This window comes from Schistocerca cancellata, chromosome 9 (assembly GCF_023864275.1).
Source record: "Schistocerca cancellata isolate TAMUIC-IGC-003103 chromosome 9, iqSchCanc2.1, whole genome shotgun sequence".
NCBI lineage: Eukaryota > Metazoa > Arthropoda > Insecta > Orthoptera > Acrididae > Schistocerca > Schistocerca cancellata.
This window is the reverse complement of record NC_064634.1, coordinates 166,729,650-166,748,520: the sequence shown is the minus strand read 5'-3', so window position 1 is coordinate 166,748,520 and position 18,871 is coordinate 166,729,650. Positions and strand designations below refer to the sequence as shown.

Sequence of the window (18,871 nt, the reverse complement as noted above, 5' to 3'; positions counted from 1 at the left end):
TGTTTCGCGTGTACAATTTTGGGTAACCTCTTGCACAGTGTGGCAGCAAAAGACAAGAAACAAAACATTGTTCTGGTAGATGGTTGCAAAGATAAACAGTAACAGAACTGTAAGTACTCAAAGAATCCTTTTTCTGTAGTGTTTACATCATATGCAACAGCACATACACTATGTACACTTTGAAGTACACAAAGATGGCATGTTAGAAGATAATAAGTGCAAAGAAAGTAAAATAATAATGTTGACAACAGTATAAGATTTATGTAAGATTTTTTATTATTATTACTATATTAAAATACACTGACCGATTGTGTGTCAGGACATATAAATAAATAGAAATTATGAAAGAAACAGGAGAAGTACGGCTCCAAATATCATTTGTAGACACGATATACGTATGTATCAACTACCTGGCTGCAAAAGCTCTGAAAACTAATTGCAGTAACATCAAGAGAGAATACCTATTTAAATACTTGGGTGGAACCATTCAGGAAACTCTCCTGCAAAGGACTGATTACGAAATGGTCACAAATTGAAAATGACTTTTGGGCTTTCAGAAGACATCTATAACAAACAACTTATCTCTGAATTCATCGCCGCCGGCTGTGGCCGAGCGATTCTAGGCGCTTCAGTCCGGAAACTCGCTACTGCTACGGTCGTAGGTTCGAATCCTGCCTCGGGCATGGATGTGTGTGATGTCCTAGGTTAGTTAGGTTTAAGTAGTTCTAAGTCTAGGGGACTGATGATCTCAGATGCTTAGAGCCATTTGAACCATCTAAATTCGCCAAATTGAGATAGTGAAACACAGTCATCAACCCAATGTGTCTTTATGGCGCCGAAACACTTACTTTAAACAGAAAAGGGGACATCGAAGAAATTCGAAAGAGAAAACAAAAAGTTATCAGAAAGATTGTAGACCCAAATTGCACTGAAAAAAGCAACATATGGTTTTACAGCAAGTAAAGAAATTGAAAATCTCTACCAACATTTATGTGAGTATGAAAAAAAAACTGCATGCAAAAAAAAAAAAAAATGGTTCAAATGGCTCTGAGCACTATGGGACTCAACTGCTGTGGTCATAAGTCCCCTAGAACTTAGAACTACTTAAACCTAACTAACCTAAGGACAACACACAACACCCAGCCATCACGAGGCAGAGAAAATCCCTGACCCCGCCGGGAATCGAACCCGGGAACCCGGGCGTGGGAAGCGAGAACGCTACCGCACGACTACGAGACGCGGGCTTGCATGCAAAAAAACTGATTGGGCATGCCAAAAGACTGGAAACAATCTGATCAGCCAGACATATTGTGCAGTAGTACGGAAGTTGCAGTAAAGCTAAAATGTACGCTGTAAAGTGGATCAGTGCACTCTAAGATGTGAAGGAAGTGGGAATAAGACAACTTTGTGCACGAGATAGAAAAATCCAAACGGAAAAAGAGTCCATTATGAGACAATGTGTAAGTAGGCTGTTTAGGTTTTCTTATTGGTAACGCCACGTAGAGCTCTGTATGAAAATCACTGGCTGTGCTGTGTGCAGTCTGTGGCTGGTTTGCATTGTTTTGGCCATTGCAGTGTTGGGCAGCTGGATGTTAACAGCGCGTAGCGTTGCGCAGTTGGAGGTGAGCCGCCAGCAGTGGTGGATGTGGGGAGAGAGATGGCGGAGTTTTGAAATTTGTAAAAATGGATGTCATTAGCTGCTGTATATATTATGACTTTTGATGACTATTAAGGTAAATACATTGTTTGTTCTCTATTAAAATCTTTCATTTGCTAACTATGCCTATCAGTAGTTAGTGCCTTCAGTAGTTTGAATCTTTTATTTAGCTGGCAGTAGTGGCGCTCGCTGTATTGCAGTAGTTCGAGTAACGAAGATTTTTGTGAGGTAAGTGATTTGTGAAAGGTATAGGTTAATGTTAGTCAGGGCCATTCTTTTGTAGGGATTTTTGAAAGTCAGGTTGCGTTGCGCTAAAAATACTGTGTGTCAGTTTAAGCACAGTCATGTATAATTTTTCTAAGGGGACGTTTCAAGTGAAAGAAATATAGCCAAAAACAAAAGCTGAAACAAAATGAAATTGTTGTACATCGTGTTGCTCAATACAGCTCAAGCGTGATATCCCGTCTCTCTCTCTCTCTCTCTCTCTCTCTCTCTCTCTCTGTGTGTGTGTGTGTGTGTGTGTGTGTGTGTGTGTGTGTGTGTGTGTGCATGCGTGAATGGGTGAGAGGGGATTGTATAAACAAGGAATAAGAGAGAGCGGGAGAGAGAGAGAGAGAGAGAGAGAGAAAGAGAGAGAGAGAGAGGGGGGGGGGAGAGAGAAGTGAAGAGAGAGTCAGGAGGGGGGGGGAGACTGTTTTCACCGTGATAGAGTTATAGGTTGTCAGGATTCGCTCTAGTTTTTTGTGCAGTGGGTTTGTGCCTTGTGCCACAATCTCAATGGTCATAAAAATGTCTTGAAACTGTCTAGCATATGGTACGTCGAACTATCGTGAAGATCCAGCGGTATCACCCGACGCAACGTGAGAGGGGCAGCTAGAAGTACTACGTCGCGAAATCTGTATACAGCTTGTCTCTCTCTCTCTCTCTCTCTCTCCCTCACGCACTCACACACACACATACACACATGGGAAAAGTGGATGGCAGGCGCAGCCTTGGCCACTTACAGAGCCCCTGCTGAGGCGCTGGCAGTTTTTGGGGGGAGAAGTTTCCGCAGGGAGCAGTGGCCGCCCTCGGCCGCTCTGCCGGTTCCCGCCCTTCCCGTGTCGCCGTCGCTGATGAAGGACTCGCCGATGCCTCACTGTCGGCGACAGGGCGCGCACCGCCGACAGGTGAAACACTTGCCGGCGCGCCCCAGACAGATTGCCGCTCCCCCTGTGACGGATGCTGCGCGCCAAACTGCTCCACCTGACGCCCACGCGCGTGCGAGCTGCGCGCCCGGACACTCTTAATACAGTCCTTGGCTCCAAACTGTCTCGCGGGCCTTGTGGCGCGTTTGTACCTAAGGTCACCCTCACTTATCAAATCTCACGAAACCGCTACGAAAAATGCCTGCCTCCTTCTCAATATTTCATCTCGTTGTCTCACTTTTTCTAGCTCTACCTGTGCTGCCTCGTTGGGAGTAAGCTATGCTCTGCAGGGTGAGTTCGAGCGCTCCATGTTGGATTGTACCTATTGATATAGGGCTTCATATTTGACCTATCTATTAAAGACGTTATATGTGGACAAAAGAAAGCAATAAAACACTGACCATAATATTTCGTTCCTTTCTTTAGCAATGACAAGTTTTTTAAGATGTGGCATAGCCAGCTGAAGTCACTCACTGGTGAATAGATTTTGCGGAACTTCCAAACTGCGAGGATGTTGATTGGTACAGTTGATCCGCTGTTCCAAATACTCACGGACTCTTTGTTCCCTCAGTCTTCTGACTGGTGTGATGCTGCCTGCCACGAATTCTTCTCCTGCGCCAACCACTTACTCAGGGTAGCGCTTTCACCATAGTTCCTCAATTATTTGCTACATATATTCCATATCTATCTTCCCCTACAGTTTTACTCTCTGCAGCTCTCTCTATTGCCATGGAGGTAATTATATGATATCGTAACACAGGTTCTACTGTCCTGTCCCTTCTTCTTATCAGTGTTTTCCATACGCGCCAATTCTACAGAGAACCACTCCATTCTTTATCTCTCTGGATGATAAGATTGTTTAACGTCCCACCAATAACAACGTCATTATGGACGGGGCACAATCTCGGACAAGGGAAGGATGGAGAAGGAAAGCGGCAGTGCCCTTTCGAAGCAACTATCCCGGCATTAGCCTTAAATGATTTAGGGAAATCACGGAAAACCTAAATAAGGATGACCGGACGTGGATTTGTACCGTCGTCCTTCCGGTTGCGAGTCCAATGTGCTAAGCTCTGCGTTACCCCACTAGGTTTTTTTATCTCATTAGTCCACCTAATTTTCAACGTTCTCACTAGTGTTTAGAGTTTCCCACTGTCCGATATTCACTACCATGCTGTGATCCAAACGTATATTCGCAGAAATTTCTTCCTCAAATTAAACAGACTAGTGGACTTGTCTGGGCTAGTCTGCTTTTTATTTTCTACAGTATTAAATTGATGATGATGATGATGATGATGATGATGATGATGATGATGATGATGTTTTGTCTGTGGGGCGCTCAACCGTGCCAGTACAACAGCGCCAGTACAAATTCCCAATCTTTATTCAGTCCAGTCTGTCCAGTTTCATGAAAGATAAAGATTTCCCAACCCTGATGGGAATCGAACCAGGGACCCCATGATCTAGAGGCAGCAAGGCTAGCCACTAGACCACGGGCTGCGGACTGGGTGAGTAAATTCGGATGATTTAGTGAGACCGTCGAGATGCGGTAGGGTGGCGAAGTGTTGTTCGTCGAACCAGGAACGTGTGCGTGCAGCCCTGTGAACATGACTGTTGTCGAGAGTAAATTTTCACTCCGCTGCGAAGTGTGAGCTGATAAGCTTGCTAGCAGATGTGAACTGTGTGCTGAATCAGGACTCGAACCAGGGATCCTTGCGTATAGCGGGCAAATGCAGTATCGACAGAGGCTTCCAAGCACAACCCACCACCCGCTCTCGCACCTTCACCTTTCGTCTCGTACGACCCAAACTTCACCGATGAGTGTCACACCCGATAGAAACAGATGCTGACAATGATTGCAGGTACATTTGAATCTATTTCTGAATGAGCAATGCGAAGGGAATTGCATGCAATAGATGTTTGATGGGTGTAATTAAAGCCGGAGGTGATTCTCTGACATCTTAGTGGTGTTTTTCGCACGATGACTTAGCCCTCTCATTCAGGTTACTGTGAACATGAACCGCGATGTTGATTTCAACATTCTACGTGATCTACAGTTATCTTGCATACCTCGTGTGTCCAGCACTGCTGATAGAAAGAAACTTCAAATGGTTCTAATGGCTCTAAGCACTATAGGACTTGACATGTGAGGTCATCAGTCCCCCAGACTTAAACTTAACTAACCTAAGGACATCACACACATCCATGCCTGAGGCAGGATTCGAACCTGCGACCGTAGCAGCAGCTCGGACCGGACTGAAGCGCCTAGAACCGGTCGATCACATCAGGCCGGCAAAGAAACTGTAGAAAACAGGAGAAGAGGTATTGTGGAAGCGAAACTGTGAGGGTGGGCCTGAATAATTCTTGGGTAGCTCAGTCGGTAGAGCATTTGCTCGCGAAGCCAAAGGTCCCAAGTACGAGTTGACGTCCAACAGACAGCGTTTTTCTGTCCGTAAGTGTCATTACTTGTTGTCATCCTCGACATCGCAGGTTAACTTGCAGCATGTTTTCAGGTCCAACAGACAGTCCGTAAGTGTCATTACTTTTTGTAATCCTCGAAGACGGCAGTTTCATGGCACATTCATCATGTAGGTGCAGAAGGAAGGTCAACGCTTGGTCACCGACAATGTTGGATTAAACGTCCTGGCTCATGTTCACGGCAATCTGACTGAGAGGCCTAAGTCGTCTAATGAAAAAGACCACCAAAACAACAACTGACGTCCGTGCTATTACGGATCTTGCTCCGTCCATTGCCACCGGCCACCATCATGGTGTGTACGGCCTGAAGATGGTCTAAGTTATAGACCGGAAACGGTAGCCAACCAAATTAAACATCTCTTGCTGTCAAGACTGTTTTACTGCAAATTAAAAAAAAATATTTTACAATATGACGCGGCCTAACCGCACAAAAGATTTTACTTCATTGACAACGTTCACATAATCTTGCAAACTTTTTTAATGTGTTGCTGCTTCACAAAGTTGCGAGAAAAACGACTTTCAACACTGTTTTGTGCCACATTGCCCTAACGGATCTTCTACAGACTGGCTGAAACTATTTAAGTTTCACATTAAAAATGTCAGCATACAAAGTAAGCTGTTTCGACACTGTAACAAAAGTACCCTCCTCGGCTACAACACAACACGAAATCACAGCCTCTTTGCAGAAATCATCGCCTGTAACAGCGACCAGGAACTTTCGAGTGTTCTGGTTACAATGCAAAACTCATTATCCTATCTCTCTCCATTGTTGCTGGTAGTGGTAATATCGCAATAGAGCCACAGAATTATTCTCTACGTATAAAGAGAAAAAAAGTTTCTCTCAGGGGAGGCACCCAAAGTCGAAAAGCTGAGATAATGTCCGCCTTATTGAATTCCTCTGAGGAGGAAACGATGATCGGCGAAAGGGCCGATAAATAATCTGTAATTCCAAGCAGGGCCTTCGTTTATACCAGAGCGTCCTGCTCAGACTTGTATGAGTAGCGGTACGCCGCGCTGTCAAAAAAAAAAAAAAAAAAAAAAAAAAAAAAAAAAAAAAAAAAAAAAAAAAAAAGGACGCGCACCATGCGCTGTGTTCCGGGAAGAAGAAGCGGTTTGACCCGTGCAGTGCGTTGTCGACGGCGGGGCTTGCAAACGGATGTCAGATACGTGGTATCGTAATGTGCGCGTACTGATGACCTGTTGACGTCGCAGGTTAACTTGCAGCGTGTTTTCAGGTCGTGTCTGAAACCCAAAAGATGATAAATAATGAACTCAATGGGATCCCATACCTGGAAAACAGTTTCCTTGTTACAGGAGCAAAAACCTGAGTAAATTCATTTGTTAGACAAGAGGGCAATAATAATTTACTGTGACTGGTAATTACTAACGTCGAAATAATGACAAATGCTAGGGAAGTGGACCATCAGTAGAAGAAGAGCTACAATACAAACCTTCCATGTACCTTAGCACTGGGAATTGTTGCCACATTCTTTAGCCTATTATAAATGTAACAACTACCGTAATTGCAGTAAATTAATATCGTTGTTTCGTATAGTAGATAAAGGAAAGTGTAAACATTTAGCATTCCTTTTAGTACAGTGTGCGTTCCTGCTAGAATTATTATTTGCTCAGCCATAGCCTATGCGATAGAGCGACTGCGACAGCTGACATGTAACGCTTGAGACGTCACGAAGCCGATGCCGCTCCAGGGCGCCTCCTACGTGAAATCCCGCTGGAAGTTTAGGAATTCCCGTGGAATTCTTTAGTGTTTTTCCATTTTCGAGTGGTAATTCCGGTGTGTTATCATTACACTACTCTTCGTATTTAACTAAACTTTGACTTGACATGAACAGTGTTAGGTAGAGTATTTAAAAGAAAAATGTAATCGGCTGAAAACAAATCAGGAAATGATGTATATCCTCCGAGTTACATATATTATGTCAAAGGTTATCTATACAGGTCGCCCCTGGAACTAATCTCGTAAAGTAACGAAGTTGATATCAAAATTCAGGCAAGTGTGCTGACTTCATTGTCTTGAGATAAAGAAAACGTGATGGGGCTCGTTCCTGGAAATATAAATTACGCAGTCAAGCTCTGAGAGACTACTCCTTAGGTCACTCTAGTAGTGAGCGATATAGGGTACACCATTTTGTCTTAATACATGATAATAAAAGAAACACTCGTAATTATTTCAACTTTTTGTGGCGACACTACAAAGTAATTCATACCTAATCCATTTAATCTGGCAGGATATCTTTCCTTTCTATCATTCATAAAGAAATCTGCGTAATAACTTGTTAGATCAATATGATGGGAACAAATGGTTATATTTCCTGGTTTATATATATCTAAAGTTTTAACTGCTTGTTTGAAAGATTTAAAAATCCTTTATCATTTACAGGAGGGTAAATTAATCAAGCTGTCACCTTCATTGTTGAAGACAATATTGCATCCCGCTTTCAAAGGTAAAAATGTGGTGATGAGTTCACCGCAAGTGGTATAAACAATGACATTAGCTCATATTTAACTGTGAAAATGCACCTTAAAGCAACCATCTGATGTAATATTTCATGCTGTCGCTGACGAATATAAATTCATTAACTTATGTCTTACGACTTTGCAAGTTAGTTTCTACACAGCACAAACCATACACAAGTATTTAAACATTTTCTGGAAACGTCCGCCCCTGGTAGGTGAGTGGTCAACGCGACGGAATGTCATGTCTAACGGCCCGGGTTCGATTCCCCGCTGGGTCGGAGATTTTCTCCGGTCAGGAACTGGGTGTTGTGTTGTTCTTATCATCGTCATTTAATCCCTATCGACACACAAGTCGCCTAAGTGGCGTCAACTCGAAAGACCTGCACCAGGCGAACGGTCTGCTCGGCGGGAGGCCCTAGTCACATGGCATTTCCGTATCTTCAGGAAATGATGATTGTACTCGCTTTTCTGGTACATGTGCTTTAGGTAAATAGGTGAAAAATCACTTCAAAAACAGTCGCATTTTGTAAAATATTTTACAAAATAATAATTTTATAATGGGCAACATCTGCCATGTAAACAACATGAGACGGAAGATACTTAAATTTTAAAAATTTAATGCAGATTTCTGTGTGGCGATGCATCTCTTCCTTACTAAGTTAGTTAATGAATGCTAGTTTTTTTGTATCATTTGATCTAAAAGTAGTGTTTTTGACATTAGATCAAACTCTGAGGCGGTACATGTAACAATAGCTCGAAAATGATGCAAGTAATCGCCTTGAAGTTGGGTTGTGTTTAAAGTAACGTCGCTAAACAGTGTTTACAATGTTTAGTCCCACCTCTCCGTTCCTCTGTAGCGTAATCTCCCCGAATGAAAAATATATGACGGATTATAGGTTTGCACTAAAATTTCACGTTGTAAACCGCATCATGTGGTGATAATTCAACCTCGTCCATGCCTGTTCGTTGCACTCAGGCTGAAACTTCAGTAGATGGTGTTGTCGGACTCCTTTCATGGCGTCTTCGACTCAGCGTTTTCTGCATGTTCTAGGATTTTGTAAAGAGCACACAGAATCATCCAGTATTCCGTATCTATTGACAAATTGTTAAACACACGTCCTTGGACGAATCAGTCAGAAGACAAAGGTGTTTCTTCGGTGGCATCTGGCTTTTGTGACTCGCGTTGTAGTCTTGGTCCAGCGAGTTATGGCTGACAGTACGATATAAATCCCAGAATCATATTCCTACTTTAAAAAGAATGTCATCCATTACAGCTCCGATATTTGATCAAATGAAGTCAGGCTGGGGGTATTGTTGTACCTTGAACATGGTCCTAATCTTTTCGCAGACCATGAAGTTTAGAAGAAGAAACTCACCTTGCAATCGGCTGAGCGGCAGCAACAGCGCGAGCAGGAGTGCCAACTGTGCGGCCGTCATCTCAGGACGCCATCGTGGTCGGCATCTGCAACAGAACAATCAGAGCCTTTACCTTGGCAGTCTATATCAACATGTCCATATTTTTAAAATTTTTGTCTCGTGTAGCTGGTACACTAATCATGGAAGAAGCTGCAATTCACGAATCACTTATGCATTATCACAAAAAACTAATTTTTTACCTAACTGTCGCACTCAAAAAATGCATAAGCAGTAATTGTCTTTTGGATTTTGTAGCTCCTGTTACACCCCGTGTTTGCAAAGAAAATTGGTGAGAGATTCCTTCTTACACAAGATACAGGTTATTTATTTATTGCTTCAAAAAATCAAATGGCTCCAAGCACTATGAGACTTAACATCTGAAGTCATCAGTCCCCTAGACCTAGAACTACTTAAACCAAACTAACCTAAGGACATTACACACAACCATGCCCGAGGCAGGATTCGAACCTGCGACCGTAGCAACAGCGCGGTTTCGGACTGAAGCGCCCACATCTGCTCGGCCTCAGCGGCCGGCTTTATTGCTTTGCCCGCGCATGTTTCAGCACGTTTTTGTTTGTTATTCTGCCTAAAAAGCGCCAACCTCAAAAAGTTCTTGTCATAATAATTTTCACGCATAATAATAAACAAAAAATATTGAAAATAGCACAGAAAATCCTGGCACACATGTGGCTAAAGCAAAAAATTAAGAAACTGTGCCTTGCGTAAGGTGGAATTTCTCTCCAACAGTATCTCTCAAAGCCTTTTACATCCAACATATGTGAGCACAATTTACATTGTGTACAGAGTGAAAAAAATATCTGCAGTTGGGGCAAATGATGCTCAAAGTCAGCTAGTGCAGAACCTCATGGTGTAAGCGGGGAATCGAAAATGCGCTCAGTACGAGCTTTTAAAATAGCACAGTACCATAAATAGCAGTACTCACGAATTTAAAACAGTTCTAATATATTGTTTATTATTCAGTCCCAGTTGCAAATTTTTTTAATGTATGACTAACTTCTATCTCCCTGCATCATCTTCAGATCTATGTAGTTGCTTCAGCAACCCATCGCGTCTGTTTCAGAACGAGACATTGCTCGTAACACTTACATGCGAAAAAACAAATGCTTTTGACGATCCACAGCTGTACGAAATGTTTCGAAATTAATTTTCTGACTGAATTCGCAGATCTACTGCTCAATAGTGACGTATGTAAATTTGTGGCCGGCCGCGACTAGAACCCAGATTTCCCGCTTATTGGGAGCAGTCACGGGAACCGCTCTGGCTATCAGTGCACGCTCCCCAAACCGACGCAAACTTCCAGTCGTCACACTCACTACATTGGTCGCGACTCCTCGTTGTCTCATTCTTATTGTGGAATCCAAATAATGTTGCAAGCATTAATTGATGATGACTACGATATAAGGTTCAAATGGTTCACATGGCTCTGAGCACTATGGGACTTAACTGCTGAGGTCATCAGTGCCCCTAGAACTTAGAACTATTTTAACCTAACTAACCTAAGGACATCACACACATCCATGCCCGATGCAGGATTCGAACCTGCGACCGTAGCGGTTGCGCGGTTCCAGACTGTAGCGCCCAGAACCGCTCGGCCACCCCGGCCGACTACGATATAAGGATGCAAACGGTGTGATATATGGAAGTTTGGGTCGGTCCAGAGAGTTGAAGATGTTAAGACGACCGCTCGCGATAAGTGGGGAATACGGGTTCGAGTATGTCACTATTGGGTAGTAGATCTGTTTGTAATGAAACTGATTCTAGGAATTCGTAGTGAGCGAATTAATTTCGAAATTTGTTTACTATGTCCCGTCTACAGCCCCTAGAAACCTATAATGGGAATTGTGAAAGTCTCTATATATACACTGTCTGACAAAAAGAAAAAAAATACGTGGAACACCCAGAAGATATGACTGGATATCAACGGAAATTTTTACATGTACACAGTATTGGTGGTATGTTTGGTATTATGTATCGGTACTAACCTACCAGCAACGAAATTGCAATTTCTGTTAGGCGCCGACAGTGCTTACGCTTAATCTGGCGGACCCAATGGTGCACGCCTGCTGAGCCACACATCCAGTGGCTCCGTACCACGAGCGCCTTCTGCCACTGTAGTATAGGATGGCCAGTGGCAGACACTCAACCCACTTGCATCTGGAACCTCATCGCTAGAACACTGTCGTTCACAGCCTAATCCTAGTTGCTATTGTATGAGATGGACTCTGTTTCTTGCTGCATTATTCGTAATGAGCGCTCGTTTGTTTGGAGAAATACAAGATAAGTAAATCTTCTGGTTGTTGTGTTAACTAGTTTGGACTCTGTTTCTTGCTGCATTATTCGTAATGAGCGCTCGTTTGTTTGGAGAAATACAAGATAAGTAAATCTTCTGGTTGTTGTGTTAACTAGTTTGCTGATTATTTCTGCTCCTGTCCAGCTTTCCTACGGTGACACTTGCTGCACCACTCTGTAGCCCACCTCTCCTTAGTATTGTGCACCAGAGTGCATTAGGCCCTGCATGTCCATCTTTTCAGAGGTGGACTCGGCTGTTCAGTACAGAATGTCAAATCAGACGCCTTTCATCTGTCTAATTTCCAAACTGTTATTTTATTTGGCTACCAGTTATTTACAGCGCCATTTAATTAAGTTGTCAATCACCTGATACTAGTAATAGGGTCTATTCCAATACCTCAGACATGAAAGTGTACCTATAGCAGCGAGGGGTGGGGTGCTTTGCGGGGAGGGGGTGGGGGGACAATAGCGTCAGGGAAGTGACACGGAAAACACGACAATAGGTTTGCCTCTGAGTGCATACCTGCTCCTGACGTAGGCAAACCGCACTATCAAAATGCACCAGTATCGCTGTAACTCTAATACTGACCTCTGCTAAGCAACTCATGAATAACCACTTGTAGAAGTCAGAGGTAACTGCTGATCACTTCATTTCTCACGCACCAAAATCACGCTCGTTGATCCGGAAATACATCTACGTGAATACTTGACTTGGGTTTGGTTGATCAGATGAGACAGACAGACAGGCTCCACTGTTGCACGTCCACCGAGGTACTTCATCTGGGCCGCGCGGGATTAGCAGAGCGGTCTTAGGCGCTGCAGTCATGGACTGTGCGGCTGGTCCCGGCGGAGGTTAGAGTCCTCCCTCGGGGCCGGGCGGGGTGGCCGAGCGGTTCTAGGCGCTACAGTCTGGAACCGCGCGACTGCTACGGTCGCAGGTTCGAATCCTGCCTCGGGCATGGATGTGTGTGATGTCCTTAGGTTAGTTAGGTTTAAGTAGTTCTAAGTTCTAGGGGACTGATGACCTTAGAAGTTAAGTCCCATAGTGCCCAGAGTCATTTGAACCATTTGAACCTCCCTCGGGCATGGGTTAAGTAGTGTGTAAGCTTAGGGACTGATGACCTTAGCAGTTAAGTCCCATAAGATTTCACACACATCTGAGCAACGTCATCTGGTGACGATACGTGTTCAACATTTATCATCCTCGGGCATGGGTGTGTGTGTTTGTCCTTAGGATAATTTATGTTAAGTAGTGTGTAAGCTTAGGGACTGATGACCTTAGCAGTTAAGTCCCATAAAATTTCACACACATCTGAGCAACGTCATCTGGTGACGATACGTGTTCAACATTTATCATCCACTTTCGTAGTATTTCCCTTCATTTGCGGCCCCTTGTCTCTCATATTAAATTACTTGCCTCAGCGTCATCTGCGTAGCTTTGGTTTTTTTTTAAACGTTAGTAAGAACAGCCCTGGATGTTGGGACTTGAATAAATGCGGTGACATTTATAATATATTGATTTGGAGGTAAGTAGCCCTGCGAGGAAACTGCCATTTAGTGGCGTGCAACACAGCCTTGTGTGATTGCCGACACAATATATACGTTTCACATCATAAGGTTTATCTTGTTCTGCGAAACGTGGAACAAATTAACTAGTATGGCATACCCAAAGAAGTTGGGTGCGGCGAACCACGTGTAAAAAATTCAGGCCTGGTGAAATAGCGGCGAGGGCTGGATGGTTAACAGTAACAAGGGTAATCAGGGGCGACAATGGACGCGGGCCGCGCTGGAACGGCCGCGGGCGCTCGCCTGAATGAGCGGCCGCTACATTATTTGTGGGCCGTAATCAGGTAAGACAATAGCGCTGGCGGCGGGGCCGGCCAGGGCAGGGCGTCGCCGGAGACACGGTCGGCGGGAGCTGGGAGCGCGCAGCCGGCAGCAGCGGACCCAGGGGCGCTGCCGGAACTGACGAGCCGCCCGCTCTGCCCGCACAGTGCGCGCCCGCCGGACACGTGGCGCGGCCAGAGGAAGCAGCTGTCGTAATTAACGCCCCCGGCAGGGCGGCTGCACTGGCAGCGCGGCGCGGCGCCGGCCTCAAAAAGATCCTACCGACGCGAGGTTAGCACACTGGACTCGCATTCGGGAGGGTGACGGTTCAAACCCGCGTCGAGCGGTTTTCCGTGACTTCCCCAAATCACCTCAGGCGAATTCCGTGGTGGTTCCTTTGAAAGGGCGTGGCATATTTCCATCCCCATCCTTCCTTAATCCGAGCTCCTGCTCCGTCTCTAATGACCTCGTCGTCCTGCGACCGTAGCGATCGCGCGGTTCCAGACTGTAGCGCCTAGAAACACTCGGCCACCCCGGCCGGCACCTCATTGTCGACGGGACGTTGAACACTCCTCTCCCTCCTTCAAAAGAACGCGCTGGCGTACGCTCTTTGCCACTCACCATAGGTGTCTGTGTACACCTAGCCGTGTCTCTTCATTTACACACTGGGGAAGGCTGCGAACCTGTTCCCATTTTGGCTAAATTTTCCTACCGATATTCAGTCCGGAACCGTGCTGCTGCTATGGTCGCAGGTTCGAATCCTGCCTCGGACATGGATGTGTGTGATGTTCTTAGGTTAGTTGGAGGTTTAAGTAGTTCTAAGTCTAGGGGACTGATCACCTCAGATGTTAAGTCCCATAGTGCTTAGAGCCATTTTGCTAACGTGTGCAAACTAATGCTGAAGAATTTATTAATGTTGCCACAATTTCTTTCCTCTTTTACTATTTCACAGAAATAGCAGACAAATCTTCAATCTTTTAAGGTAAATGAAGCATTGTACTTCATTGCTACGCCAGTTCCAGACCAGGACTGGTACTCTTCTGCAATATTACGAATGCCCACCGACGACAGCGAGAAACTACCATCCAGACGAACTGGGGGCAAATCTTGTATGTTGCACGTAGTCGCGTACTTTAAGCCACGACGTCCGCCCGGAGTGGCCGGGCGGTTCTAGGCGCTACAGTCTGGAACCGCGCGACCGCTACGGTCGCAGTTTCGAGTCCTGCCTCGGGCAGGTTAGTTTAAGTAGTTTTAAGTTCTAGGGGACTGATGACCTTAGAAGTTAAGTTCCATAGTGCTCAGAGCCATTTGAACCATTTTAAGCCACGACACACGGCAACAGGGGCGTTACTGCCTGAGTAATGCAGTAGCAGTTCTAATGTTACGTGCTTCTTGCTCGTTTCTGTTGGCACTGTTATTAAAATAGCACTCATCTCTTTCCCCATGTTGCATAATAACGCAAAATTTCAATGCAGCACAAGTTTTAAGAATAAAAATCACCCTTTTAAAAAAAACATTTATTTAAAAACGAAAATTTTTAACACCGCTGCTACGGATATTTTTTACGCGGTTATTAGTAAAAAAAACCTTCTGTTATAACCGAGACAAAACAAACACCGAAAAATACCGGTTATTCAGAACTAAAATACCGGTATTGGTTTTAACCAGTTAGTTTTTCCCTTCCACAGTTTTAAGTCGCCCAGCGGCTCATCATCAGATCTTCATTCGTTCATTGCACTCTCGGGCTCGTTGTGTAACTGCCGCAAGTTTAAAAAAAAGTTTATATATATATAGATATATATATATACTGCTGGCCACCGTAAATGCAACACCAAGAAAGACAGGAGGTAGCACAACAAAATTTATTTTGTAGATAACATGTTGACCAAGTTTCAAATGATTACGTTTACAGACGTCTGTGACATGTGGTTCCTGCCAGAATCAGTATCCAGAGTAGCCGCCATTGTTGGAGATCACCGCTGCCACACGTCTCGGCATTGAGTCAAAGAGACGTTGGATGTGTTCCTGGGGTACAGCAGCCCAAGCAGCTTCCACACGTTGCCAAAGATCATATGGTGTGGCAGCTGGGGATGTAATCTGGGTCACTCGTTGAGCAACCATGGACCACATGTTTTCTATCGGCGAAAGATCCGGAGAGCGAGCCGGCCAGGGAAGCAATTCAATCTGGTTATTGACGAAGAACCTTTGGACAATGCGTGCCACGTGTGGTCGCGCATTATCCTGTTGAAATATGGCTGTGGCCGAGCCCTGAAGGTAAGGAAGGACAACTGGCTCCAGCACCTCGGATATGTAGCGCCGGCTATTTAAAGTACCGGCAATGCGTACTAGAGGCGTGCGAGAGTAATATCCAATACCGCCCCATACCATAATACCCGGTGCAAGACCAGTGTGGTGGTGCATAATGCAGCTGTCCAGCATCCTCTCTCCACGGTGTCTCCACACTCGAATCCGACCATCGTGGTGCTGCAGACAGAAGCGTGCCTCGTCAGTAAAGACAACGTCATTCCATTCTGCCGTCCACATCCGTATGTCATCACACCATTGGCGACGGAGACGTCTGTGGTTCTGCGTCAATGGTAGACGAAGCAATGGACGTCTTGCGGACAGACCACCCTGCTGTAAACGGCGTCGAACGGTACGCGCAGACACTGGATGATGCGTTACAGACGGAATGTGCTGTGCTATGGTTCGGGATGTCACCGAGCGATCCGTCACTGCCATGCGCACAATTTGCCTATCAGCACGTGCAGTGGTGCACCGAGGTGAATGCGATCGACCACGTCGGTCCGTCGTACCCACCTGCATCCAACGGTCACATATCCGCATTACAGTTGTTTAATTTCGTCCAACACGACTAGCGATTTCTCTGTATGATAATCCACAATCTCGGTAAGCCACTATCCTTCCTCTGTCGAACTCGGATACTTGATCAAAAGAAGTTCGCTGTTTTCTACGAGGCATAACTGATCGTCTTGTGAAACAACCACAAGGTAAACACACGTGCCGAACGTACACTCGTCGAAATCGCCAAGCCTTAAATGGCGCTATGAGGTGGCGCCACAGGGGCGCGTGATGTGCGTCTGCGCTAAAATTCTAATCAGTTGCATATCTCATCGCTGCAAACTCATGGTGTAAATTTCACTTGATTCGGATGCTTCCTTCAGGGTGTTGCATTTACGGTGGCCAGCAGTGTATATACACTCCTGGAAATTGAAATAAGAACACCGTGAATTCATTGTCCCAGGAAGGGGAAACTTTATTGACACATTCCTGGGGTCAGATACATCACATGATCACACTGACAGAACCACAGGCACATAGACACAGGCAACAGAGCATGCACAATGTCGGCACTAGTACAGTGTATATCCACCTTTCGCAGCAATGCAGGCTGCTATTCTCCCATGGAGACGATCGTAGAGATGCTGGATGTAGTCCTGTGGAACGGCTTGCCATGCCATTTCCACCTGGCGCCTCAGTTGGACCAGCGTTCGTGCTGGACGTGCAGACCGCGTGAGACGTCGCTTCATCCAGTCCCAAACATGCTCAATGGGGAACAGATCCGGAGATCTTGCTGGCCAGGGTAGTTGACTTACACCTTCTAGAGCACGTTGGGCGGCACGGGATACATGCGGACGTGCATTGTCCTGTTGGAACAGAAAGTTCCCTTGCCGGTCTAGGAATGGTAGAACGATGGGTTCGATGACGGTTTGGATGTACCGTGCACTATTCAGTGTCCCCTCGACGATCACCAGTGGTGTACGGCCAGTGTAGGAGATCGCTCCCCACACCATGATGCCGGGTGTTGGCCCTGTGTGCCTCGGTCGTATGCAGTCCTGATTGTGGCGCTCACCTGCACGGCGCCAAACACGCATACGACCATCATTGGCACCAAGGCAGAAGCGACTCTCATCGCTGAAGACGACACGTCTCCATTCGTCCCTCCATTCACGCCTGTCGCGACACCACTGGAGGCGGGCTGCACGATGTTGGGGCGTGAGCGGAAGACGGCCTAACGGTGTGCGGGACCGTAGCCCAGCTTCATGGAGACGGTTGCGAATGGTCCTCGCCGATACCCCAGGAGCAACAGTGTCCCTAATTTGCTGGGAAGTGGCGGTGCGGTCCCCTACGGCACTGCGTAGGATCCTACGGTCTTGGCGTGCATCCGTGCGTCGCTGCGGTCCGGTCCCAGGTCGACGGGCACGTGCACCTTCCGCCGACCACTGGCGACAACATCGATGTACTGTGGAGACCTCACGCCCCACGTGTTGAGCAATTCGGCGGTACGTCCACCCGGCCTCCCGCATGCCCACTATACGCCCTCGCTCAAAGTCCGTCAACTGCACATACGGTTCACGTCCACGCTGTCGCGGCATGCTACCAGTGTTAAAGACTGCGATGGAGCTCCGTATGCCACGGCAAACTGGCTGACACTGACGGCGGCGGTGCACAAATGCTGCGCAGCTAGCGCCATTCGACGGCCAACACCGCGGTTCCTGGTGTGTCCGCTGTGCCGTGCGTGTGATCATTGCTTGTACAGCCCTCTCGCAGTGTCCGGAGCAAGTATGGTGGGTCTGACACACCGGTGTCAATGTGTTCTTTTTTCCATTTCCAGGAGTGTACATAACATCGGAACAAGTAGACACTTAACGTGGCCAGCTAGTTGGTGTCCGTACATGCGATAAAAATGGACGTTTATATTTATATATAACATGTACACATATCCCTTACTATCAGGCTACAATCGCTGCCGGGGTAAAAACCACCTACCTATCATAGTCCTTGAAGTACGGCGTCATAAACAATGACATGCGTGAGAAACTGCCGCATCACGCATGATATTTAAAATTTATTACTTTTGTGTTACTAACTCTATTCGCAATAAACTTCACAGACAGTATTTACATATGTCGCTAAATGTACTTACAAAATTATATCATATTATGACACACAGATAGGACATATGGCGTCATAAACACGAGAGGCGCGAAAAACTGACACGTCATGCATCACGTTTATATTTGTTACTTCCTTGCTACTAACTCTATTCATAACATATTTCGCAGTAGTATCTAAATATATCGCTGAGTATCTCTACACAAATACATCATTGTACGACACACAGTGCAAGATATATGATGTCATGAACACTGAGATGATTGAAAAAATGCCACATCACGCATAAAGATTTAATACATTTATTCTCCATTAGTAAGACACTCCTGCAGTCGAGTCAACTTGAGGGAATTCCTAATACCTGGAAGCGCTTTTGATAGCTTTCACCTACGAAACGCCAACACCTGTAGGCACTCTATAGAGCTATGAAGAGGCGTTGCCATAGAGACCTACAACATGGCATTGTAGACACGCGAACAAGCTGTACTTATACATTTGTACATTACACACATTTCTTCGTACGACTATTTCATAATTTGAAAGGCGCTTTCAAGGATACATGAAAAGGAATTTTTTTCGATACCACACTACAATCACAGTTCAT

The 18,871-nt window shown here is 45.6% G+C and overlaps 1 protein-coding gene across 2 annotated transcripts in view; it reads right to left on the bottom strand.

Annotated features, from left to right (window-relative positions):
- LOC126100237 (netrin receptor UNC5B) overlaps positions 1 to 18,871 on the bottom strand; it is a 345,034-nt gene that overhangs the window by 279,363 nt on the left and 46,800 nt on the right. For both annotated transcript variants that reach the window (XM_049910817.1, XM_049910818.1), the window contains exon 2: positions 9,174 to 9,259. In XM_049910817.1, coding sequence (XP_049766774.1) covers positions 9,174 to 9,234 — 61 coding nt within the window. In that variant the 5' untranslated portion in view covers positions 9,235 to 9,259. The remainder of the gene's footprint in view (positions 1 to 9,173; positions 9,260 to 18,871) is intronic.